The sequence below is a fragment of the Lissotriton vulgaris genome, chromosome 3_1 (assembly GCF_964263255.1).
Source record: "Lissotriton vulgaris chromosome 3_1, aLisVul1.2, whole genome shotgun sequence".
In the NCBI taxonomy this organism is placed as follows: Eukaryota; Metazoa; Chordata; class Amphibia; order Caudata; family Salamandridae; genus Lissotriton; species Lissotriton vulgaris.
In genome coordinates this window covers 29,043,575-29,068,618 of record NC_141689.1, presented here as the reverse complement: position 1 = coordinate 29,068,618, position 25,044 = coordinate 29,043,575, and the positions used below count along the sequence as shown (strand labels likewise).

The window sequence follows — 25,044 nt, the reverse complement described above, 5'->3', positions numbered from 1 at the left end:
CCACAGAGGCTCGGGCAGGCAGATTGGCGTTATGTCGGTCCCGGCCATCTGGTCGCAACTTTCCACTCGGCCAACTGGTTGCACCCAATGCTTTCCAATGTGGTGACCAGATGGCCGGGCTTCCCTGGAAGTCCCGATGAGATGCCATTGCCTCCCGGATCCCAGCCAGGGCTCCAGGAGGTCGGTCACGTTGGTGCCCTGGGTCCCCTCCGTCACTCGGCACGCACGGGTTCCCAGAAAGAGGGGTAGCCTTCCTCCAGATTACTAGGGGCAAGGGTATGCCCGGAAACCCTTCTGGGGCAGGTGGTTCCCTGCCGGGGACAAGATGGGTGATGCCCAGGCAACAGCTCCCAGGCGTCCGGGGCTCCCTACTCCGGCCCGTGGTGTGGCTCCATGGGTCCCGGGCAGTCCTCCCCCGGGCCTGAGATCTCAAGTGGTCCTCCCCGTGCCTGAGGCTCAGCTTGGGGTTTTAGAGCCCCCCCTGAGCCCTGTAGCCCCGGAGCCCTGCGGCCCCGGAACCCTGGGGCCCAGGAGCCCTGCAGCCCGGGAGCCCTGCAGCCCTGGAGCCTGGGAGCGCGGGAGCCCTGGAGCCCTGGAGCCCCGGAGCCTGGCAGCCCTGCAGCCCTGGAGCCCTGCAGCCCCGGAGCCCTGCTGCCCAGGAGCCCTGCAGCCCTGGAGCCCTAGAACCCGGGAGCCCCGGAGCCCTGGAGCCCTGAAGCCCCCGGAGCCCTGTGGTCCCCGAGCCCTGCAGCCCTCAGAGCCCTGCAGCCCCCAAGCCCTGGAGTCCCGGAGCCCTGCAGCCCGCAGTCATCGAGCCCTGGAGCCCCAGAGCCCTGCAGCCCCGGAGCCCTGGAGGCTCGGAGCCCTGCAGCCCCAGAGCCCTGCAGCCCTGCAGCCCAGGGCTCCAGGAGGTCGGTCACGTTGGTGCCCTGGGTCCCCTCTGTCACTCGGCATGCACGGGTTCCCAGAAAGAGGAGTAGCCTTCCTTTGGATTACTAGGGGCAAGGGTTTCCCCGACACCCTTCCTGGGCTGGTGGTTCCCTGCCGCGAACCAGATGGGCAATGTCCGGGCAACACCTCCCAGGCGTCCGGGGCTCGCTCCTCCGACCCGCGGTGTGGCTCCATGGGTCACGGGCAGTCCTCCCCGGGCCCGAGAGCTCAAGTGGTCCTCCCCGAGCCTGAGGCCCAACGTGGGGTTTCAGAGCCCCCCCTGAGCCCTGCAGCCCCGGAGCCCTGTGGCCCCGGAACCCTGGGGCCCAGGAGCCCTGCAGCCCGGGAGCCCTGCAGCCCTGGAGCCTGGGAGCCCGGGAGCCCTGGAGCCCCGGAGCCCGGCAGCCCTGCAGCCCCGGAGCCCTGCAGCCCTGGAGCCCTGCAGCCCGGGAGCCCTGCAGCCCTGAAGCCCTGGAGCCCTGGAGCCCGGGAGCCCCGGAGCCTTCGAGCAGCTTCTGGGAAACAAAAGTCTTTGGTTCCGGGGGGAGTGTGGTTGCAAAGCTGAAACTTAAAGGAATTGACGGAAGGGCACCACCAGGAGTGGAGCCTGCAGTTTAATTAGACTCAACACTGGAAACCTCACCCGGCCTGGATACGGAAAGGCTTGACAGATTGATAGCTCTTTCTCGATTCTATGGGTGGTGGTGCATGGCTGTTCTTAGTTGGTGGAGCGATTTGTCTGGTTAATTCCGATAAAAAACAAGACTCCTCCATGCTAACTAGTTACGCGAACCCCAGCGGTCAGAGTCCAACTTCTTAGAGGGACAAGTGGCGTTCAGCCACACGAGATCGAGCAATAACAGGTCTGTGATGCCCTTAGATGTCCGGGGCTGCACGTGCACTACACTGAACAGATCAGCGTGTGTCTACCCTTCGCCGACAGGTGCGGGTAACCCGATGAATCACCTTCGTGATAGGGATTGGGGATTGCAATTATTTCCCATGAACGAGGAATTCCCAGTAAGTGCGGGTCATAAGCTCATGTTGATTAAGTCCCTGCGCTTTGTACACACCGCCTGTCACTACTACCGATTGGATGGTTTAGTGAGGTCCTGGGATCGGCCCAGCCGGGGTTGGCAATGGCCCTGGTGGAGCGCCGAGAAGACGATCAAACTTGACTATCTAGAGGAAGTAAAAGTCGTAACAAGGTTTCCGTAGGTGAACCTGCAGAAGGATCATTAATGGAGGAGCGGCCCGACTCACCAATGGCGCCAGCCCAAAGCCCTCGGCCACCTCTTGCAAGCACGCACCCTAGGCACAGGGCCCGGCCCTGCCCTGGCGCGCCACTGCCTGGCAGAACGGTCCGCGGCTGCATGGGGCGCTCGAGTTTAGGACCGGGACTTCGGCGGGCCTCTCCCCCGGGAAAGGGCCCGACCGACGCACGAGGGACCAGGCGCGGGGGCGTCCCCCATCCCCTGTCCCTCTGCGAGGCAGAACCCGAGTTCACCCACCACAGACCCCCCCCACTGCGGTGTGGGGGGGTTAACCGAATGGCAGTGCATCCCCGGGCTAGTACCACCCCTCCCTGCAAAAGGCCCTAGCACCGGCTGGGCTCTCCCGTGCCCGAGTCCCGGCCTGACCGGGGCCTGGGTGGCCGAGGAGGTTTCCTTCTCACGCGGCAGGGTGGCTTGGAAGAGAAGGGGCCGAGGGCCATCGAGGGGACCCCGGCTCCTCTCGGTGGGAGGCGTGCAGGATGGGGAGCTGCCTGGCTCTTCCCTTCTGGCACCTCTGACCCGGGCAAAAGGGTGGGGTGAGCCAATTGCCAGCCCACCGGCACGGCTCGGGGCCGCTCAGCGACGGACGGCTGACGTGCAGGTGGGGCGACCCTCCCTCGTTTCCAGGTACCCGGTTCGACCCGGTCCCGTGCAGCTGGGCCGAGGGGTTCGAAAGACTCTTGCGGTCCCTCCCGGCTACCCCGGGAGGGACCGGCGGCCGTGGGGCTGCCTGCTCCCGTCGCACCAGGAGCCCCCTTCCTCTCTCATGGGCGGGTGGGGGGGACTCCCGGGCCGAGCGCCTGGCAATGTTTTTTTCTCCCAACGGTGCAGTCTGACTCCCAGCAGGGAAGCCTTGAACGGGGCACCCAGGCCGACGGCGTCACAGTCCTCCCACCTCTCCTGCACCCGCAGGTGGGTGAACGTTTTCAAAAATTTGCCTGTGACTCTTGGCGGTGGATCACTCGGCTCGCGCGTCTATGAAGAACGCAGCTAGCTGCGAGAATTAGTGTGAATTGCAGGACACATTGATCATCGACATTTTGAACGCACCTTGTGGCCCCAGGTTCCTCCCGGGGTTAAGCCTGTCTAAGGGTCGCTCGATTGTCAATCGCCCCGGGGCTTCCCCGGGATGCAGCTGGGGCCGTCACAGGGTGAGCTCTGCTTCCCCTTCGTCCCCCCACAAGGACAGACCCCCTGATCGCCCTTGGCAGGGTCCCTCGCAGGGTCCTGCCATGGAGGTACGCTGCCGGTGTGCCTGGCCCCCGAGAAAGGGGCCCGGCGACCGGTCCGCCCCGTGACCCGTCCCGGGGCGCCTGGCTGCGTGCCGCGCGAGGCTGTCTGTGGTGTCCCACCGGCTGCCTGCGCGCACGTGCCTCGGGTGTCCACCTCTGCGGCCGGCTTCCCGGGGAGAGCGAAACCCTTCCGGATGCGATCCAGGGAAAGAGGGCATGCACTGCCGGGACGCCGGGCCCCCCTGCTCTGGTAGGGGGGCCCGGCCTTCCCCAGCAACTCCCTTTGACGCTCCGGCATCATTCTTCTGACTACGACCTCAGATCAGACATGGCAACCCGCTGAATTTAAGCATATTACTAAGGGGAGGAGAAGAAACTAACCAGGATTCCCCCAGTAACGACGAGTGAAGAGACCAGCACCAAATCCCCGCCCGGCGGCGGGTGCAGGAAATGTGGCCTACAGAAGACCGACTCCCCGGCGTCACTCAGGGGGCCCAAGTGCTTCTGATCGAGACTCACCCCACGGACGGTGTTAGGCCAGTAGCGGCCCCCGGCGTGCAAGGATCAGGTCTTCTCGGAGTCGGGTTGCTAGGGAATGCAGCCCAAAGCGGGTGGTAAACTCCATCTAAGGCTAAATACGGGCATGAGAAAGATAGCCAACAAGTATCGTAAGGAAAAGTTGAAAAGAACTTTGAAGAGAGAGTTCAAGTTGGCGTGAAACCGTCAAGAGGTAAACGGGTGGGGTCCGTGCAGTCTGAACGGGGGATTCAACACAGCGGGAAGGTCGGTGACCCAGGAGTGCCAGATCCCCTCCGAGGGACTGGGGCCCAGGCCCTACCAGGCCCCCTCAGGGCGCTTTTCCTCTGCGGTGGTGCGCCACAACTGGCTCTGGGCCGGCTGGGAAGGCTTCGGGTGGCAGGTGGCCCTCCGCTCTGGCAGAGGGTGTTACAGCCCCCCTGGAAGCAGCTTCGCCGTGTCCGCGGGGCCGAGGGAGATTCAACTGCCTCCGCGTCCTTCCCCGGGCACCCATCCCCAGCCACCCATCGGGGCACGCTGGGGCGGTTGACTTGGGGGGACAGGGCTCCTGGCGCGACTGTCGACTGGGGTGGACTGTTCTCAGTGCGCCCGACCGCGTCACGCCGCCGGGCGGGGAGGCCCACTCCAGGCACCAGGGGTCTGCGGCGATGTCTGTTACCCACCCGACCCGTCTTGAAACATGGAACAAGGAGTCTAACATGTGCGTGAGGGCACCCTGGAATCGGTTCGCACAGAGAGAGGGGCCGGAGCCTTGGAAAGCATTGCGGTTCCGTCCGTGTCCAGTGAGCTCTCGCTGGTCCTTGAAAATCCGAGGGAGATGTTGTAAATCTCGCGCTGGGCCGTACCCATATCCACAGCAGGTCTCCAAGGTGAACAGCCTCTGGCATGTTGGAACAATGTAGGTAAGGGAAGGTGGCAAGTCAGATCCGTAACTTCGGGATAAGGATTGGCTCTAAGGGCTGGGTCGGTCGGGCTGGGGCATGAAGCGGGGCTGGGCGCATGCCGCGGCTGGATGAGGCGCCTCCCTCCGGAGCGGTGGCAACTCTGGACCCGAGCCGGACCCTTCCTGTGGATCGCCCCAGCTGCGGTGGTCGCCTCTCCCCGTGCCCCCTCCCCGGGGGCACAGGGCCGGTGTTCTGCCTCGGCCGGCGCCTAGCAGCTGACTTAGAACTGGTGCGGACCATGGGAATCCGACTGTTTAATTAAAACAAAGCATCGCGAAGGCCAGAGGCGGGTGTTGACGCGATGTGATTTCTGCCCAGTGCTCTGAATGTCAAAGTGAAGAAATTCAATGAAGCATTGGTAAACGGCGGGAGTGGCCTTTACCTCCCAGTGATCTCGCCGGTAACTGCCTCTGAAGTGCTAGACTCTGCGTAGAGAAGCATATAGAGACAGGCCAAATAAGGTTCTATCATGGCAGCGAGCATGATAGTGAGAAATGGCAAAGCAAACAAACCCAATTCCAGATAGGATAGTTCCTGGAGAATAAAAACTCAGTTAAGATGGCCTAAGGAGGTGCTGTCTTTCCCAGAAATCATTAACCTCCTCACTGAATTTGACAAACCAGCACTAGCTTCCAACAATGCAACGAATAACAACGATTCAGATCACGATATAGGCCCTAGTTCACACCTTATAGCAGAAGAAGACACAACAGTAGACCTCAGCAAATCCATCGAGTTTGTAGCCACCTCAGCCAAGAATGACATTGGTACAGCAAAATTTGAAAATCTTCCCGATGTGTACGAGGTCAGCAAAGATGTAGAAACAAAGAAAAGTGGTTACAAAAAAAAGTCACTTATTGGAAGTACCCAAACGAAAAATATAAATGTGACTTGTGTGGAGACATATTGGGAACTTTTAAAGAACTGAGAAAACATGTCTCCAACAAGCACAAAGGTTTCTATCTCAAAACGTACTGTTCAAAATGTGACAAAGAAGCAGAATACCACAATATTGCATGCCATTATGCCAAATGTAAAGGAAGACTTCAAAAAGGAGAGCTGCAATTCCTGTGCAGCTTCTGTGACCTCAGATCTGGAACAAAAATTGGTGTTTCTCAACATGCTCGGCATGCGCATCCAAGAGCGCAAAATGAGGCTAGACTAGCAGCTCTAGCAAGCAGCAAACCGTTCAAGTTATGGTCACAGGAAGAAATACTGCTACTAGCAGAAATGGAAAAAGTATATGAAAATAAGAGGAATATTAATGCACTGATGGTTCACATTTTGACAACAAGAACAGAAAACAAATTGCAGAAAAAAGAAGAGATAGAAGAGGTAAAAGCAAAAAATCTGCAAAAGATGTACTGCAAACATCAAATGTTTCTGAAAATGACTCTTGCGATGAACCAGAGGTTTCAGTGGAGGTAATAACAGAAAAGCACAGAGACTTTATCAATCGAAAAACGTGCACAAAAAATAAAGAACTTTGATGAACTGGAAGAAAGAATCAGAAATCGAGAAGTACACTCAAAACGTAGAGCAGCACGATGCTGCTATGGATCTGATGGATGAAGTAGTGACTTATATCGCAGAAAACACCACTGATATAAGTCCTACTCTAGCACGTGTAACAACAAATGAACCAACAAGTGAAATCAATAATGAGCCTATGAACTCTGCTCAAGATAACAAAAAAAGACAAGAAAAACGGAAGGCTTAATCTGACGCACAAGAAAAATTATGCAAAATCAAACGGCTGCTATAAAGAATACCAGGCAATGTTCAAAAAAGACAAAAAGAAAATTGCCAGGATTATCACTGATGGGGCAGAAGATGCCATGTGCCAAATCAGTGCTGATGAAATCTTTCAATACTACAAAGGCATAATTGAAAAAGAAAACAAAAAGAACCCTAAATTCATGACGTTAGATCGAATACCAGAGGACTATGAAATTAGAAGGCTTTGCAAAGAAATAACACTGCTTGAAATAACTCATGCATTTGAGAGCTCCAATCTAAGGAAAGTAGTGGGGCCTGATAAGATAGGTCTGAATGAACTAAATAAAGTGCATAGCAGGCGACCAAGACTGCTGTCCAGAGTTATATCATCTTGGTTGTTGATGAGAAGAGTACCAGAAATTATCAAAAAGAACCGGTCAATTTTGATACCCAAGAATGTGCCGATAATTGAACTTAGAAAAATCAGTAACTAGCGTCCAATTACCATCGGTACTGCATTCATGAAGTTATTCACAAAAATATTAACTAGAAGACTCTAATTTTTTGTTGAATTGAATACGAGACAAAAAGGATTCATAAAGGTGAGAGGTTGTCTAGAGAATCTGACTCTCCTACAAAATATCATAAAAGGGGCACGAAAAAAACAGTCACTCATTAGCAGTTGTGTTCATTGATATTTCAAAAGCCTTCGACTCTGTCAGCCATGGTCACATTATACAGAGTCTTACAAGGCAAAGAGTTCCATCAAACATCAGAGAAATAATAAAAGGCTTATACACTGACTCAATAACATCTTTCAAGGGAAAGAACAACGAAACAACTCTGAAATAACAATGAAATCTAGGGTCAAACAAGGTGACTCTTTATCCCCACTACTATTTAACATTGCCATGGATCCTCTGATCTGTGATCTTCAGAAAAACGGCAAGGGCTTCATATTTGGATCAGATGGTCTTATTGAGCAAATCACCGCTCTCGCCTTTGCCGATGACATCGCAGTACTCAGCAGTACATGGGAAGGAATGAGTACAAATCTGAAGATCATTGAAAAGTTCAGTAAAGCTACAGGCTTAAAGCTGAATGTGAAAAAGACACATGGATTTTATATCAGTCACCATAAAGATAAAATACTGATTAACAACTGTAAACCATGGCAATTTGAAAAAGAAAATATTGAAAATATTCATCCAGGAGAAAGTGAGAGATACCTCGGATTGAACTTTGATCCACACACTGGTCATACAAGCAACAACAAAATTAATGAGGTTCTTGTCAATTGGGCTCAAAAACTTGATAACCTACCTGTTAGACCTGACATCATTGGCGTGAGTCTCCCTTCCATTTTTTTACGGATTGCCTCCTCTCTTTTGACATATTTTTGCTGGTTGTATGTTTTGGGCCCTGTGCCACTGCTAATCAGTGCCACAGTGCAAGTGCTTCCTATGTTAAACTGATATACTGATTGGATTCCATGATTGGCTTATTTGATCTACTGTCAGCCCCTAGTACAGTGCACCATGTGTGCCCAGGGCTTGTTGAGCAAATGCTGCTGGTGTGCTTGCAGCACTGGTTGTGCCACCCACAGAAGCAGCTTGTAAAGTGTGTCTCAGGCATGCCATTGCAAGGCATGTGTGTAGTCTGTGACTACCATGTCGACTGGGCCAAGTGCACCCACTTGCCAGTCCCTAAACCTTCCCTTTGCTTCATATTAGACACCCCTATGGTAGGCCCCAGGGCAGGGTGCATTGTAAGTATAAGGTAGGACATGCTCTGATGTGTGTAGCATGTTCTAGTGTTGAATGACAGCCATTTTCATTTTTCACTATTGAAGGCTACCTGTTCTCATAGATTAGAATGGGCAGTGAAGATTGTTACATCCCTACAATCCTAACTGGCTCAGGGAATATGGTAGAAATTCGATGTTAGTATGCCTGAACTCAGAATAATAAAATACATCTTTTAGTAAAGTTTATTTTAATATTCTGTGTTTGCAAATACCACTTTTAGAAAGTAGGTATTTGCTTGCCTAACCATTTGAGCCCGCCTCTGCTGACTTGTGTATTCCTTGTCTGGGTGTGTGTGTGACAGGGCTGGGGAAATTCCAGGAGACAGTCTGGGACAGCCCAGTGGTGATTAGGGAGATTTACCTCCAGATGGGAGGGGGAAAGTGCACCTGGGACCTGGATAGGGCTGGGCCTTCCCTCCACAATGCAGGCTCCACCCCCTGTGGCTTCTCTGATGTCTCTGCCCTGCACAGTGAAAGAAGAAGGGGAATCCTGTCAACAGAGTACTCCAGAGCTGCATCTTCCCTCCCCTGTGCTGGCTCAGCCTCCTGTGGGGCGTCTGATGTTTCTGCCCTGCACAGTGAAAGGAAGAGAAGAGTCATGTAAACACAGTGCTCAGGAACTGGTTTAAACTAGGCAGAGGCCTCTCTGCCTTCAGAGAACAAAGGGTTTTTCTGAATAAATATTGGGACCCAGTCCCGCAGACTTTAGATCACTTCTGGAACAAGAAACCTTTCTGTCAAGGAGAAGAACCAAGGAAGTTGCAGGAGTTTGGACTGCCCCTCTGACAGTGTGCTGTTTGTTGGGTTGGCCTGCAGTGGTTGCTTCATTGCCAAGGGAAAGGAGAAGGAACTTTGTAAGGACTTTCATCTACAGAATATTCTCCAAGGGCTTGAATTGTGCTTGCCTCCTGCTGAAGTCTCAGGGCCAAAAGACTTCACCTCCAGCTCCCTCCTGAATTTCCTTGCTGGGATTTCTGACTCCAGTCACTTGCATGCTGCTGGGAGTTGGAAGCGCGACGCATCGAGAAGAAGCGTGTCGCCGCCACAGCGGAAATCATCGCAACGCCGGAGAAGCGAGAGTTTGTCGCATCTCCCTGGATCGTGTGTTCATCGAAGCTGTCTGCTGTCGCATCGCCGGAGAAGCGCGACGCATCGAGAGAGTTGTCTTCGCATTGCCGGATAAGCGCATCGCAGGGCTAGTCGCGGCTCCAAAGTACAGAGACGTCGCAAGGCTGCCAGGGCGTCATTGCATCGTCATCGCATCGCCGCAGCAAGGGCCCCATCTTCTCGCATCACAACTGGATCATCGCATCGGCATTGCATTGCATCAAGGCGCCATCTTGCGCACCGCAACAGGTCGAGAATCTAGGCATCACCTCCGCACCGGTAAGGCTCACGACGAGTCCCCTACTCTGCGCAAGCATTGAGGAAGGACGCAACCGTTCCCCCGGGTCACGGAACCGACGCATCTCCCCTTTTGTGAGCCTTTTGTTCACTTTGCGTGCCGCATCCAAGAACTTTGTTGAGAACTTTGTCGCATTTACCATCAACTTGAATTAAGAGACTTTTATCACCTTTTAAGTAACCTTTAGTATAGTATTGTGGATTTTTGTCATTTGTGGTCTTGTGTTTAAGTCTATATAAAGAATACCTATTTTTATAAAACCTGTGTTGTCTCCATCTGTAGTTCTATCACTGTATTACTGTGTATATTCACAAATGCTTAACACACAGCCTCTGAGATAAGCCTGTCTGCTCGTGCTAAGCTACCAAGGGGGTGAGCAGGGGTTATTAAAGAGAGTAATCCCCTTGTCCTGACTTAGAAGTAAGGGTCCCTATTTGGACAAAGGTGATAACCATTGCCAACTAGAGACCCCAAGATCTAACACTACCACTTAAGCCCACACCTAAAATTGAAATGTTGTGCCAATACTTGGTACCTAAACTATCATTCAAATTAGAAATGACAGGAACAGAAGAAAGAAACATTGAATGTTCTTGATCAAACAATAAAAAAGTATGTCAAACACTTTCTACACCTCCCTGCATACACATGTGATGGTCTCCTATATTCAAAAAGATCATTTGGGGGCCTCAGTATACCAAAACTATGTACACAAATTGGTCTCAATAAAGTCAATAGTTTATTGGATCTCAGGGCAGCTCCAGACCTGTACATAGCGCATTAATTCATATAAATAAAAAAATTGATAACATAATCAAAACACTCAAACTCAACATTTTGGACAGTTGCTTTCTGAGCTATGATTTGAATTTGTTAGCAACATATGATTGGAGAAGTTTGAGAAATGGGCAAATCACCCTGTCCAAGGTGATGGTATAAAATACTTAGCAAGTAATCCAACCTCAAACTTCTGGATCAGCAAGCATAACAAAATGAAAGAAAACCAGTACATAGCTGCGCTGATGTTAAGAGCAAATGTTTTATATACCAGAGAAACCATTACCAGGGGAAGAAATCGTGCATTTGCTACATGTAGATATTGTAATGATGTTTGTGAAACAATTTCTCATATCTCAGGTGCATGTCCTAAAACCAAGGACATTAGGATAAAAAGACATAACACAATTCTGGAATTGCTCATTGATAGAGCAAAAAGGTGTGGTTGGATGGCATATAGGGAACCTCATGTTAAGAATTATCAAGGAGAACTACGAAAACCAGATGTAGTGTTTGCCAAAAATGGTACAGCTGTAGTGATTGATGTTTCAATTCGAAATGAAAACTCTCGGAATTCCCTTGAATTAGCGTTTGAGAGTAAGGTGAAATACTATCAGAATCTGTCACAGCAAATCAAAGATCTCACAAAATGCAAAACTGTTAAATTTCATGGCTTTATCGTAGGATGTTGTGGTATCTGGCCTCAATGTAATGATGTTGTTCTGGCTGATTTAGGTCTACAAATGGCATTTCCATTCAAGAAAAATATTTGACTGACTACTTTAATGGACACTCTTAAAATGTGCCAAGTATTCATGGAAAATTGAGTATCAAACTCATACTGAGATGTACACTTTCTTGCAGCACACATGTCACCCTTATAAAACATAATGTTTTAACACATAGGTTTATATAAGAGTTAGTATAGATGTGATTTTATAGATGTGAATTTTTCTAGATGTGCTTTTTCTAATTAGATGTGCAATTTGTAGATGTGTATTTTTGTTTTATATATATGTGTGCTTATAACAATATAGATATAGTGTGTACATCGTACTTTTTTAAATGTCTTGAACGATGAATAGGTCTCAAATAATTGCATTCACATAAATATCACACATTGATTATTGATGCCCTGCTAATTATATTTTAATTCTCAGAACTATTCGTAGACAATCTTAAAATTGTTGGAATATTACTGTAATGTGTACTATCTCTGGCCTATACGTGATCCCAGTTCCAGTGAGGACAGCTGTACTTCGGAGCAAAAGAATGTTGTATTGTCGGAAGCAAAACCGAATTGACGCTGATGGGCAGCATAATAACCCAGAATGGCCACCGCGATGTGGTATAGATTCTCCGAATGCCTCGCCATCTAATTAGTGAGCTACCAGCCCCTGCTCTGGTTTAAAACTGGACAAAGGAAAGGGGTGTAGCCCCCCATCTTTCCAGACCCTCCCATAGGTGAGTCCCCAGAGTATGTCCAACCCCTTTCTTCGGTATAAGTAAGAAACCCCTGGCAACAGGACTTTAGATTACACCTGGACGAAATTCTGAAACTGAATCCTCGAACTTCGACACTCTACTAAAGACTAGAGGACGGAAGAATCTCCTTTGGGGTCAAGGAATGACTCCCCTGCTTTGCAGGCATTTGCCGGTCTGCATCTCCGAAGCTCCGGCCGGACTCCGAAGTAATAAAAAGACTAGAGGGATGCGTAGAATAAATACATATATTCTATATGGTAAACAGACAAAATATCGAATGGACAAAATATGGACTTTAAAATATAGAATGGACAAAATATCGAATGGACATAATATAGTCATCAAAAATATTGTTTTTAAGGTAAGTAATGTAATATCGAATTTTAAAAATATAGAAAGTCAAAATATCGAGGTATATAATATAGGTTATTAAAATTATCGAATTTTTATTAATATAAATTTTTTTATAGTGTTTTTTATGTTAGTATATGTGGGAAAAGTGTGTATTTATGTTAGAATGTATTTTAATTAATTAATTTTATGTTATTTAATTTTTGCGTAATTTAATTCTGTAGCGGGTTGTGGGTTTATAGGGGAATAGGGTGGGAAGTAATTTAATTTAATTAATTAAATATGTAAATGTATTTATTGGTATTTATTTTGAATTAATTGTTAATTAATTTTTATTTGGTAAGTAATTAAATTTTAATTGGTAAGTAATTTTACTTAATTGATTAATTGATAATTATTTTAATTTTACTAATTTATTTTCTGTAGTGGGTTGTGGGTTTATAGGGGAATAGGGTGGGAAGAAATTTAATTATAACTAATTAAATATGTAAATATATTTATTGGTATTTATTTTGAATTAATTGTTAATACATTTTTAATTGCTAATTAATTAATTGTTAATTTGTAATTAATTTGTATTACTGGGTAACTAATTGTAATGATTGATTTTAGTTTGTATTGGTAATTACTTTTAATTAATTTTTTATAGATATTAATATATATATATTTTTAAATAATATATGAAGTATTTACTTTCCCTACTGTTGCACTCACTGGAGTGGAAATAGTAATTTTTACCCCTACACTATCCAACGCTTTCCCTACTGTTGCACTCACTGGAGTGGCAATAGTAATTTTTACCCCTACGCTATCCAACGCTTTCCCTACTGTTGCACTCTCTGGAGTGGGAATTGTAATTTTTACCCCTACGCTATCCTACGGTAAAAATATTGTGGTTTTTTAATTAATATCATGTGAATATATATATATGTGTTTTAAAAAATAAAATTGTTTTTTTTTTACCTAAATTAATTATTTTATAATTTTAAAGTTATTTAAGTATTTTTAAGTATGTTTTAGTTAAATATATTTTAATATTTCATTTATTTTAAATTACTTTTAAGACATTTACAAAAATTTGCTATTTTGACTAACTATATTATTGTTAAACGATATTTTTGATTCGATATTTTTGTACTTACCTGTTTGTAGATAGGACTTCGATATTTTTGTAGTTGATATTTTGAAGTCTATATTTTAAATGCCTATATTTTTGTATTCGATATTATGTCAGTGATCCATTTTATATAACTGTTGTGGTTCTCATTTCATTTGGTCATTCACAAGATTACAGACTGGTAAAACAAGCTGCTTTACATTCCTCCAAGTCATATCCTGAAGGCTGCTCTCCACAGCTACCGCTAGGATAGTGTTCTATAAAGGTTGTCTTTAACGAACCATCAAAAAGGGTCGTTTGAACTGGTACAAGGTGCCCACTAGAATAGTGGACAGCATATGCCAGGCCAACTTCTCACACTCTCACCAAAGGTGCAACCTTCCAATTGAGAGTCCTAAGGAAAATTAAACCGCTCCTGCGCCATAACAACTTCAAGAATTCTGTTTAAGCCCTAGTGATTCCTATACTGGATAATGGTAGTGCTACCCTCTGCCGCCTTCCTAGAGTAAAGACGGTAAAAACTCAGGGCCTTTCTCAACCCCACTGCAAGGTTCAATACAGGCTCCATATGCCCTGTTCATATCACACCTGAGTTGCTATCTCTTAAATGGCTCCCGTATGAAGCCAGGATTCATCTGAAAATTGCATGCTTGACTCATAAAGCTTTACAATTCAACACCCCAAACTTGAGCTCTATGGGGGCTCCTGATCCTCTAAAGTACCTTAGTGATCAAGCCACCGAAATTCCATAACAAGAAAACCAACAATCGAGCATCCTTGGGTATTGCACCAACAATTTGGAACTCCTTACCACCTTAAATAAGATTTAAAAATTCCAGGACTTCCTTCAAAAAGGAAGTCAAAGAGTTTCTGATGAAGATATGTCTGGGCTAGTTTCCAGTCACCTTAAGATGCACTTGTTTAAATTGTTCTTTATAGATCTGTTATGTTTGTTTCTTGTTCTGTTTGTATTATGGTTTCCACAGCTTGTACCTTGTTAACCCCTTCCATGCTGTTGACGGAACGGTTCCGTCATGCACGTTGGGTGAGCTGTGCGGATGACGGAACCGTTCCGTCATGACTCCGCCCGCGCAAGGCGGAGTCAGCATGGGCGGGGAAAACCAGCCGCACGGAAGGGGTTAACTGCCGAGATGTAAAGCACTATGTTACCCATATGTGGTCTTGTTGGTGTTATACAAAACTCTTTAAAATAAAACAAAACATAAATAAATATTTTATTGAGTCCTTGACTGAACCTTATATTGTATTTGTGGCCTTATTACTAGTAGTAACTCCCTACTAATCACTACTAATAACACACTTTCTGAGACTGTCCCACAGAGCATCTCAGCATGACCGTGCTGCACCATGCCCCTTCCTGGTGGCACTGTACTTGCCTCCCAAGTGTCCACAGGGTCAAATAGACACTGTGGCTTGCACCAGTGACATGGGAATGAACCTGTAACTGGTTGAGCAATCTGTTGCTGACTCCCATGGGTGTACCCAGATGGCAACTTCATTGCACCTCAACAGGCCCTGCAGATCTCTGATGTGACTCTGCTAGACAAGTTCACAAATAATCAAACATATGCTGCAGTTTAGTCAATTCACAACTCTTTCCCAGCAGCCCTGTCTACATTTCAGGTTCAGGAGGCATGTCTCAAGATTGCAGGAGACTATGCCAATATGTGTCCCAAGCGGCCGGCAGATGTGGAAAGCAGACCTAGTGATTATGCACAATCCTGGGTGCTCTCCCCTAATTACAGACTGAAGTTGGAGCATGTCAAATATTTACATAGTTTGTACTGCACCCCGTAAAAGATGCACAGAACTGGCCTGATTGAGAATGCACACTGTGATTGCTGTGTGGTACCCTGCATTGACTTTTTACACCAGGCATGTGACTGCCCTGGAGTGCAGCACTTCTGGCTCACTGAATATGATGCACTTGAGGTAATCACTGCTTACACACCTTACCATTTACAGCACATAGAGCTATTGGGGTACTTGAAGTAGGTCCTCAAATATGTACACACATTGACAGCAATCCGCCTCTTTCTGGCAATGTGTTAGGTTCAGCATCCTATGCCGCAGATGGTTAGGGTTTGGGAATGCACCTACCGTCAAGAACAGTTAACTGCCAACTGGGAGTTAATACTGGTGAAATCCCAAACCAAAGATATATGGTCCCCCATTGAGTCGTTTTAAGGGCCCAGGCTGAGGAAGAAGACGTTTGCAAATGTTACATCAATCAGGATAACTGGCCAGCTGGAGCCCTCTGCAGCTGCACATCAAGCCCTCCATTGATTGCAATCCGATGTGACTGTCACAAACATCTGAGCGTGCACCATAGAGATTTCTTTGTAGAGTCTTGAAATTGTTTTCACTAGCTGAGTTGCTCCACCCTCTTTTTTTCTTTTCTCTCTCCCCAATGTTCTTTAACAATTATTTGAGCAGCAGTACAGTAATTTCAAATGTTATTTGCCGGATACACTATCCTGGAATCTTTGAGTATGTACTGGATTGCATATTATATGCTTATGCTTTGCCTGAAAACTTCAATAAAAAGACTTTTTTAAAAGAAAAAGTTGCTTCAAGGTCAAAACCCTGTGCTTGGGTTGGCCAATTAAAATGGGTGCTTTGCATTGGTTTACAGTAAGGTCTCAGATGAAGTCCACGTAGGGCTGCGTTGACAACTGTGGTGCCTGTAAAAAAGCCACCAGTTTGTTGAAGAAATAAAAACAATATGCATACTCTACCAAGGGGTTTAAGCACACAGAATCCTAGTCTGTTTGCTTTTAGTCTCATCTCTGATGAATGGTAAGGCATTAGTATTGAAATGTCTTCTCCTGGAATGATTTACCGAATATAATTAATCCTAAATTTAGACAGGTGAGCTATACCTTGGAAAATATCATGCATTCTAGAAACAGAAATACATTGAAATAACAAATAAAAAATGTTGAAAAGAAATTGTAAAAAGGATACATGTACAGGAAAGGATTGTACTTAGCAAATGTGGAAGTCACAGACGAACAACAACAGGTTAACAAGGTAATTTATTTCTTGGTACATAATTACTTGGCAACACTTGTAACTTACTTTTGTTGATAACCTTTAGTTACATTATAAGCCTTATGCTGACTGCTGAGCCCTTTACTATTTTTGGGATATGAGTGAATGATCCCTTTTAAAACACTAATATTTTCGAATGGAAAAGAAAGAAAAAGCAGACGCTCTTCACCACATCCCATGATGATCAGGTTATACATTTAATATTTTGATTATAAATAACTTCTGACTTCTAAATGCATCTTTTGTTGATATCTGGTCTGAACAGAATGATGTAACACTTGGGAATGAATATACAGCCCAGCAGCCCAGCACTGGAAGCCAAGATGGCGAAGATCTCCACGGCCACCATGTATCTACCCTTAGTGCTAAGGTAGGCTGGAAGGAAGGACACCCAGACGCTGCAGAACACCAGCATGCTGAATGTGATGAGCTTGGCCTCATTGAATCTATCAGGAAGGTTCCTGGCCAGGAAGGCCACAGTAAAGCTAGCAAAGGCCAGCAGACCCATGTAAGCAAGCATCCCATAGAAAGCAGTGACAGAACCGTTGTCACACTGTAGGATCACCTTTCCAATTTCAGACTGAGTGTCAGTGGCTGGATGAGGAGGATAAGTGAGCAGCCAAGTGAGACAAATTACTACTGCCCCCAGTGTGCACACAAGGACCATTGATGCAGACACCTGAGAACCCAGCCATCTGCTTAACCTGCTACCTGGCTTGATGGCATTGAAGGCAATTACAACAGTGATGGTTTTTACTAATACACAAGACACGGCAACAGTGAAAATAATCCCAAATGCAGCTTGCTGGATCAAGCATGGCAATCGGGTAGGGCGTCCAATGAATAGAAGAGAGGTGATGAAGGCCAGCAGTAGAGATACAAGGAGGGCGTAGCTGAGATCCTTGTTATTGGCCTTCACTATTGGGGTGTCCCGATATCTGAGAAAGATTCCCAACACACAAGCTGTGGACATGGATAGTGCAATAGATACAGATGCCAACACTGCTCCAAGGAAATCACCGTAAGAGAGATAAACAATCTCTTTCTGGATACAACCATCCTTTCCATCAATGGGCCACTGGCCCTCTGGGCATTTTACACAATTTTCCATGTCTAAAATGTAAAACATAAGAAGACAATTAAGTTAAAGAAAGTAATATTCCAAATAGTTGATCCACATAACACAGCACACATAAAACTGAATCTTAAATTTGATAAGAAATGCTCCAAAGGTTTCCCCCGGAAACAGCTATAGACTCTCTTGAACAGTAAAGCACATTGATACTATAGGATCCATACATCATACCTTTATGCTGCTGAGAACATGGTAGCACTAGCAAAACACAATCACTTATTGCAATTTGCTTTTGCTTTTCTCAATGTAGACAATCTGTAGTTCACTTTAGACAATCCAGTTGTAGTTACAATTCGAGGTGCACATATTTAACAATGTGTTGCTGTATGATAGCAATACTGTAAGTCAGAATGCGCCCCTCTTATTTCATGCATATCAGGTTTTCCTATTGAATGAATGATATCCTCCAACTTCGGTCTTTTAGTGTACAAACAAACTAATAAAATAAACATTAAGTAAAGAACTTGGGACCAGATGTATGAAGCATTCTTAGGTAGCACTCTGCCTATTCATAGAATGTTATGTTATGTTATGTTATGTTAGGTTCATTTATTAAGCGCACAGATGCTCCAGCGAAGGAGCGTCCTGGCGCCCGACAAGGTAGCAACACAACACAACTGGACAGAATAGAGCAAGGAAGAATTAAGGAAACAAAAAAGTTTTTACAGCTCGGCGAAAAGACAACAGATCCCTAAGGGCGCGAATCGCAGGGGGAAGAGAGTTCTACAACACTGCGGCGCGAACTTGAAAAGAGCGGCCGCCTGCCCTGCAATGCTTAAAGCGGGGAACAACCGCAAGTTCTAGGTCTGAAGATCTTAAAGCCCGGACCGGAACATAGCGGGACAGAAGATTGGAGAGGATCAGAGCAGGGGATCCCTTGAGAATTTTGTAGGCTACACAAATGACTTTAAACTGGATCCTTTGTGCAATCGGTAGCCAATGCAGCGTACGCAAGGTGTTAGCAGTTGGACAGAATCTAGGTAGTCCCACAACAGCTCTCGCCGCGGCATTCTGGACCCGCTGCAGGCAGGTGATTTCCGATTGATTTAATCCCGCTAGAAGGGAACTGGCGTAATCAAGCCGAGAGATCACGGTTGCTTGAATCACAAGTTGCCTGGTGGTGGCATAAAAAAATTTGAGTACAGGCCGTAGTCCATGTAAAATGCCAAAGCAGCAGGCCGCCGTGCGCTTGGTATGGCAGACAAAGGTGAGAGTTGGATCGAGCCAGACCCCAAGGTTTTTTAGCTCAGCGACCGGAGTTGGCGTAGGACCCAGATCCGACGGCCACCACCTGTCTCCCCAGAGTTCCGTTTGTTTGCCAAAGATCATAACCTCCGTCTTGCTTGCGTTCAACTGGAGACAGTTGGAAGTCATCCAGCTGGCGACCAAGAATCAAGTTGGTTGGACCATAAAATGCGTTTCTTATGTACAATCACCAAACTGCGATTCTACAGAATCATACTTTTGGTTTGCAATCCAGTATTTAGAAGGAGCTAATAATGATATTGACTCTCAATGGTAGGAATTAATGTCTTGCAACCGACTTCCTGTCAGAATACATTTATAATTTGCCACTTCCTTGATGGAGGTGGTAACCCATTCGCAAACGTGGACCAACTCTTACTTTTAAAAAGTGAAGGTTAAACATGTAATTGTTTTCTTTCGAAACTAATCTCATTTACCTTAAAGGAAAACATTCACATTTTTTTAAAGTTTGTTTTATTTTGTGTATTAATCACAAATATGGTGATCGGCTGACCCCAGCAGACCAAAATCTTCGTGATGGCTTTCATTTCTAATGGGTCGCAACTGCGCACTACGGTGCCCATGCATCAAAATTCAGAAAAACAAGTCCTTATTAGCGATAAATAAGGAATAGCAAATAAGGATTCGTTTTTCGGGATGCATCAACAGATTGGGTATTTATTAGGGATTCGGTAAAAATCACTTAGAAACACCGAAAACACGATAGCGAGTCCTCAAAATAATGAATAGCAATTACTGAATTAGCTATCCGAATCCGGTATTAGCGATTTCGGTATTAGCGAATTCACAAAAAACGGATTACATTGGAAGCAGGCTGATGACATCACAACCAGGAAGTCACACAGCCTATGCTTCATTCAGTGACCTGAGGAGCTCAGAGGAGGAGGCATAGCAAAGGAGCTGAGTTGAAAGACTTCACCCTCACAACCCAGCCACTCCACAGCAATCCAGGATGGACAGGAATGCATCCCAAACATCAGACATGCCCAGAAAGAGGAAGAGAAAGTTCTCGGATAAGGAACTGGAACATTTGATAGAGGGGGTGAGCAGCAAGCATGACAAGCTTTTTGGAAATTTGTTCACTCAAGGTGCCCGAAGCCGAGAAGCGCAAGATCTGGCTGCGCATCAAGGAGAGGGTAAATGCGATAGGAGTCAGATACCGCAGCATTGACGATCTTAAAAAGAGGTGGTATGACCTCAGGAAAAGGGCAAAGGAGCGCATTGCGGAAAGGGTGCAGGAAACAGCTGGCACAGGAGGGGGGCCATCCAGAGTACCTGCCAACACAGCCCTGGAGGACCTCGTTGAGGGCACCATTGAGCCAGAGGCAGTTGGGGAGTCACCCAAATGGACATTTCCGTCGCAGTGACCACAGAACAAGGTAAGATGCATGCCTGTGCTGATACGCTGCATATTGTATACCCATGCCCATCCCCCCAGGCAAATCACAGTGTTCAGGAAGAAGTGCCTAACACATATACCCGCACAGAAGCACAGAAGTGTTGCATCATGGGAGATGTAGTCATGTCAGCCAAGTGTGCATGTATGATCACCGATGCGCATGAAATGAGACTAGCAGCACAGGTCAAACAGTCTGTCTAAATATGTCATTTATTATGTTTAAAGTATGCGAAACGACAAACAAATAAATTAAAAAAATAAGATAACAATGCACTGTTTCACACACAGATGCATCTCCGGTGGACTCTGATGACAGTGAATGCTTCATCATTTCCGAAACACCGGCAGAGACCAATGGAGAGACTCCGCAGGGACGTCAATCCACATCAGCACCAGCACCACCTGCACCACCAATATCAACACCATCTCCATCACTAATGACAACACCACCAAAATGCAGGGCACATGTCCCCTCCCTTCAGGGAAGGGGGACGGGGCAGAGCCCAGCACCCACAAGTGTTCCCTACACGTCACGTGCCACTCCGCCAGCTCCAACACCAGCATGTGGCTGGATCAGACAATGGCGCAGGCCCATGGGCAGACTTGCTGAGGGATCCGAACAGCCTACATACATCTACAGTTGGGTAGAGTCCCAGATACTGTGTGTTAAGCGCCTGCATGGGAGACATATGGGAACAATGAACCTGAACATCTCCAAATTGGCAATAAACATGTGCACAATGACAGACCCACTGCTTCAACTGACCACAGTAGTAGCAGAGGGGAATCGTGGCATCACCCCGAGCCTACAGGAGCTCACCTGTGCTGTCCTAGCACAACAACACAGCGAGCGCAGGAGGCATCGTCAGAACTTGCTCCATTCTACTGCATCGACTAGGGCCATCACCAAGCTCTGCAACAGCACTGCTGTATTGTCACGCAGATCAGTGTCACTTCAGATTGACCTGGGTCATTACTGCGATGATGCAGCAAAGGCCTTAGGCCAGGTGACCACTGCAGTTGAAACTTCTGCAGTCTGGCACGTTTAGTGCCAGCAATTTGGGAGGGGAGGAGGGAAATGAGGCGGCATCGAGCATGAGCAGCATCTCTGTGCCGGAGACCAGTAACAGGAGGCACAGTTCACGCAGCTCTACAGCCACCAACACACATTGTGGTGATGTAGAAGAGCCACGTGACAGGAGGCTGGGTGTATGTGGAAAGCGCAAATAGACATGTACTACCGGCTATTTGGCCATGGAGATGTAACCATGGGCCACTTACATATCGTGATCGTAATCCCGTGATGCCAACGGATATTTATCTTTCACAATGTGTTAAGTCACCGTCATGTTTACGTATTATTCATATTTACTTTGACAAGTGCTCATGTGAATTAAACATTTGCATCCCAGAATATATTGTGATGTCTCATTCTTACCTGCCTCAGAAGTAATGTTGTGTGATGTATGTCCGCCTCCTTTGACCTTCAGCTGTGTTTGACACGTGTGCCTGTCAGTGTTGTGTGGGGGGTTGTTCATCATGAAAGTTGTCATCTCTGTTCACCTCTATTGGTATCCCCCTACTTGTAGCAATGTTGTGCAGCATGGAACACACTGCTATTATCCTGCAGCAGGTTACAGGGTTATACTGCAATGTACATCCAGTCTTGTGTAGGATCCTGAAGCGCCTCTTAAGGATACCAAATGTTCACTCTACCACATTCCTGGTACTGATATGTGCTGCATTATAGCCCTGCTCCGGAGGTGTTGCTGAGTTGAGGTAGGGAGTGAGGAGATATTAACGCAAGGCTATGCACGGTCACCTACAGGGTGGGGAGCAAAGGGTTAGCGGCATAAATACAATTACATATGTGATGATGGCGTAACAAATAGGTATATATATGTCCCAAGTAGGTGTCACTCTCCGAATTCACCATTGAGTAGACGCCGTTGGATGCCACTGTGTCTGAATATGTAGGAGTCGTTAGTGCTCCCGGGAAATTGCGCTACAATGTCCCTAATGATGTGCTTGGCTTTGCACACGACCTGCACGTTTATCGAGTGATAGGACTTCTGGTTGCAGAATATGTACTCGTTGGCTGAGCGGCGACAGATTAGGACATGCGTGCAGTCAATGCATCCTAGGACATGGGGAAATTATGCCACCTGGTAGAAGTCCTGTTTGGTCCGGTTCAACTGCTGTGGGGTTGTGGGGAAGGTGATGTGGGTATGTATCATTGTCAGCATGGCATCAATGAATTTGCTGAAGAAGCATGAAAGTGCGCTTTGTGATAAACCTCCGGCAACCGCTTCAACCCCCTGGAAACTTCCAGACACCAGAAGGTGCAGGCTGCATAGGACCTGGACTTGCACAGGGATGGCATTGGTCCTACGGGTCTGGTTCTGCAGTAGTTGTTCCAGGTCAGCAATTAGGTGCATGATCATGGCACAATGCAGTCTGTACTTGTCATAGATGTTGTCCTCAATTTGGCCCAACAATGTGATGCGCACCCTGAATACCCTCTCCTGGATCCTCCTCCTGCACTGTGCGGCTGCACTATTTCTCATCCTTCTTGCAAGCACCTAGAGGGCAGCCATTTTGCTTGACATACAGGGTCTCCAGTGCCATTTTTGAAGGGTTTCTGATTGTATCCACCTGTTATTTTTTTTTCTCCTTTCATCAGCTTTACCTCCTGGTTGAGATTCCCCTTATTCTGCTCATGCTAAATTGCGAATTTGGGGATTTTCGGTATTTGCAAAGTTTGATGCATCCCGTTGCAATTATTTATTTGTGATTCGCTATTTCTGGGAGCAATTGCATTTATCAGTATTTTCAAATCACTATTTTGCGATTTGGTAATTTACTGCGTGGGTTAATTTGCGATTCTTTGGTTGTTTCGCTATTGGGGTTGATGCATTGGGAAATTATGTTTTGAGTTCGGTAACGGCCTGTTCTACCGATTCGCTATTTTACTGAGGGCAATTTTGGTTGATGCATGTGCCAGTATGTCATTAATATTTATTAGGTAAGTCGATATGTGACCCTGTAGGAATTAAAAATGTAAAAATATAAATTTCATAAATTAGGAATGGTGTTTTCCTAATTGCGATTCTGAGCAAAACTCAGATATGGCACTCTTCTGCTGTCTTCTTCTCACGCAACACAGTGCAGTATTTTTGGCAGCTGCACTGCGTTGATTGAGAATTTGGTAAATAGACCCCTAGGTCTCTTAATTCTCAAATGTTTTTAAGAAGGGTGTGCCATAGAAGATGGCAGTGATAGTAAACATTTCTACTAGATATGCCATTTATGTTATCATATTTGTCTTACACTCTTCACCATAATATAATATCAGTGCTATTTAGGAATCCACCATAAAAAAGTCATTTCAAATGCTTCTCTCACCTGTGCTATTTGAAAACTCCCCTTCTGCACAAGGCACACAGTAAAAGCAACAAATGAGCTTCCCTTCTATAGGAGCTTTACGGTACCCTGGAAGGCAACTGTCACTGCAGACTGAGCGGGGAATCTGTATCAATACATGTGAAGGACAAGAAACATACCTTTTAGAAAGAGTGTCATATATAAACCAAATCACTGCAATAGAGCAAGAAGGGAAACACATTTACCAACTTATCTAATAGATCTTTGGTACAAACATCAGCTCACAGGGTAAATCTAACAGGACATATTGAGGTCTTTATATAGTAGCAGTGCATCTATTTTCAAGAATATTTGGTGGGTTTTAAATGAGGCTGGAGGTTCATTTCACGCAGAGGAGTTAACAGTAAACATAAAGTAAGTTGCAAATATAAATGCTTACTTAAAAAGATACTTTTTTGTGGGAAATAAATGCTCAGCACAACTCTACATTAGTTTGGTTTTGTGCAGCATTGGCATTCCAACAGCAGTAGTTGTCCAAACTTAGAGGCTAAGTTATCCACTGAAAACAATAATTTCACCAAGGGTCAATGTTGATGGTTGTTTTAGGTTAAAGATAACTTTAATTGGGAAAATAATTTCACAAAGAAAGAAAACTGATTCAACCTTAGAGTTTACCATAGGATTTGCAGTGAACAATCAACTGTTTCTAAGAGCTTCATGTTGAAAGATTCCAAATGAGAAATCGGAAAGTGCAACTAACAATTATTAGTAGTACAGTGAAATGGATGTAGGAAATGCGGTTGCTATTTGCTTCCTGACTTCTAGTGAATACTTTAGCATTTGTTATTTTGAAACGGCCTATGTACCATTAGGTCACAAAATACAGATCCGTGTTTCATCAAAATTTGACCTCACTCATCAATATTGATGAGTTAGAGTGCAATGAGTATGTGACAGTGACCAGTTATATATATATAGTTAGGACCTAGATACAATAGGAAATCATGAACATTCTATTGGGAATAACTTTGGCGCCGAATGAGGGATCTGTGTGTAATTTTTCTTACAATTGCCTCCCTCCGGTCCGCTCTTTCCCTGAAAGTTTTGAGGGGATTCGTCAAGCGGGGCTGAGAAAAAAGGGCGGTCCCAAAACGTGTTTTCCCCATGTTAATTTCCATAGGGACCTTTAGACACGGCTACAGCCCGA

The 25,044-nt window shown here is 46.2% G+C and overlaps 1 protein-coding gene, 1 non-coding gene and 1 pseudogene across 2 annotated transcripts; 2 read left to right on the top strand and 1 right to left on the bottom strand.

Moving 5' to 3' along the window:
- Nucleotides 1–1,471: 1,471 nt before the first annotated feature.
- On the top strand, nucleotides 1,472–2,163 carry LOC147725857 (18S ribosomal RNA; annotated as a pseudogene; the record flags this gene model as incomplete).
- A 983-nt stretch (nucleotides 2,164–3,146) lies between these two features.
- LOC147725856 (5.8S ribosomal RNA) lies at nucleotides 3,147–3,300 on the top strand. The gene has a single exon (XR_015309604.1). It is a non-coding gene; the product is annotated as a 5.8S ribosomal RNA (ribosomal RNA).
- Nucleotides 3,301–16,882: 13,582 nt separating this feature from the next.
- Nucleotides 16,883–17,764, bottom strand: LOC147725855 (vomeronasal type-2 receptor 26-like). Its single transcript, XM_086962806.1, has one exon. It carries the CDS (start codon nucleotides 17,762–17,764, stop codon nucleotides 16,883–16,885), a length of 882 nt encoding a protein of 293 aa, XP_086818932.1.
- Nucleotides 17,765–25,044: the final 7,280 nt, after the last annotated feature.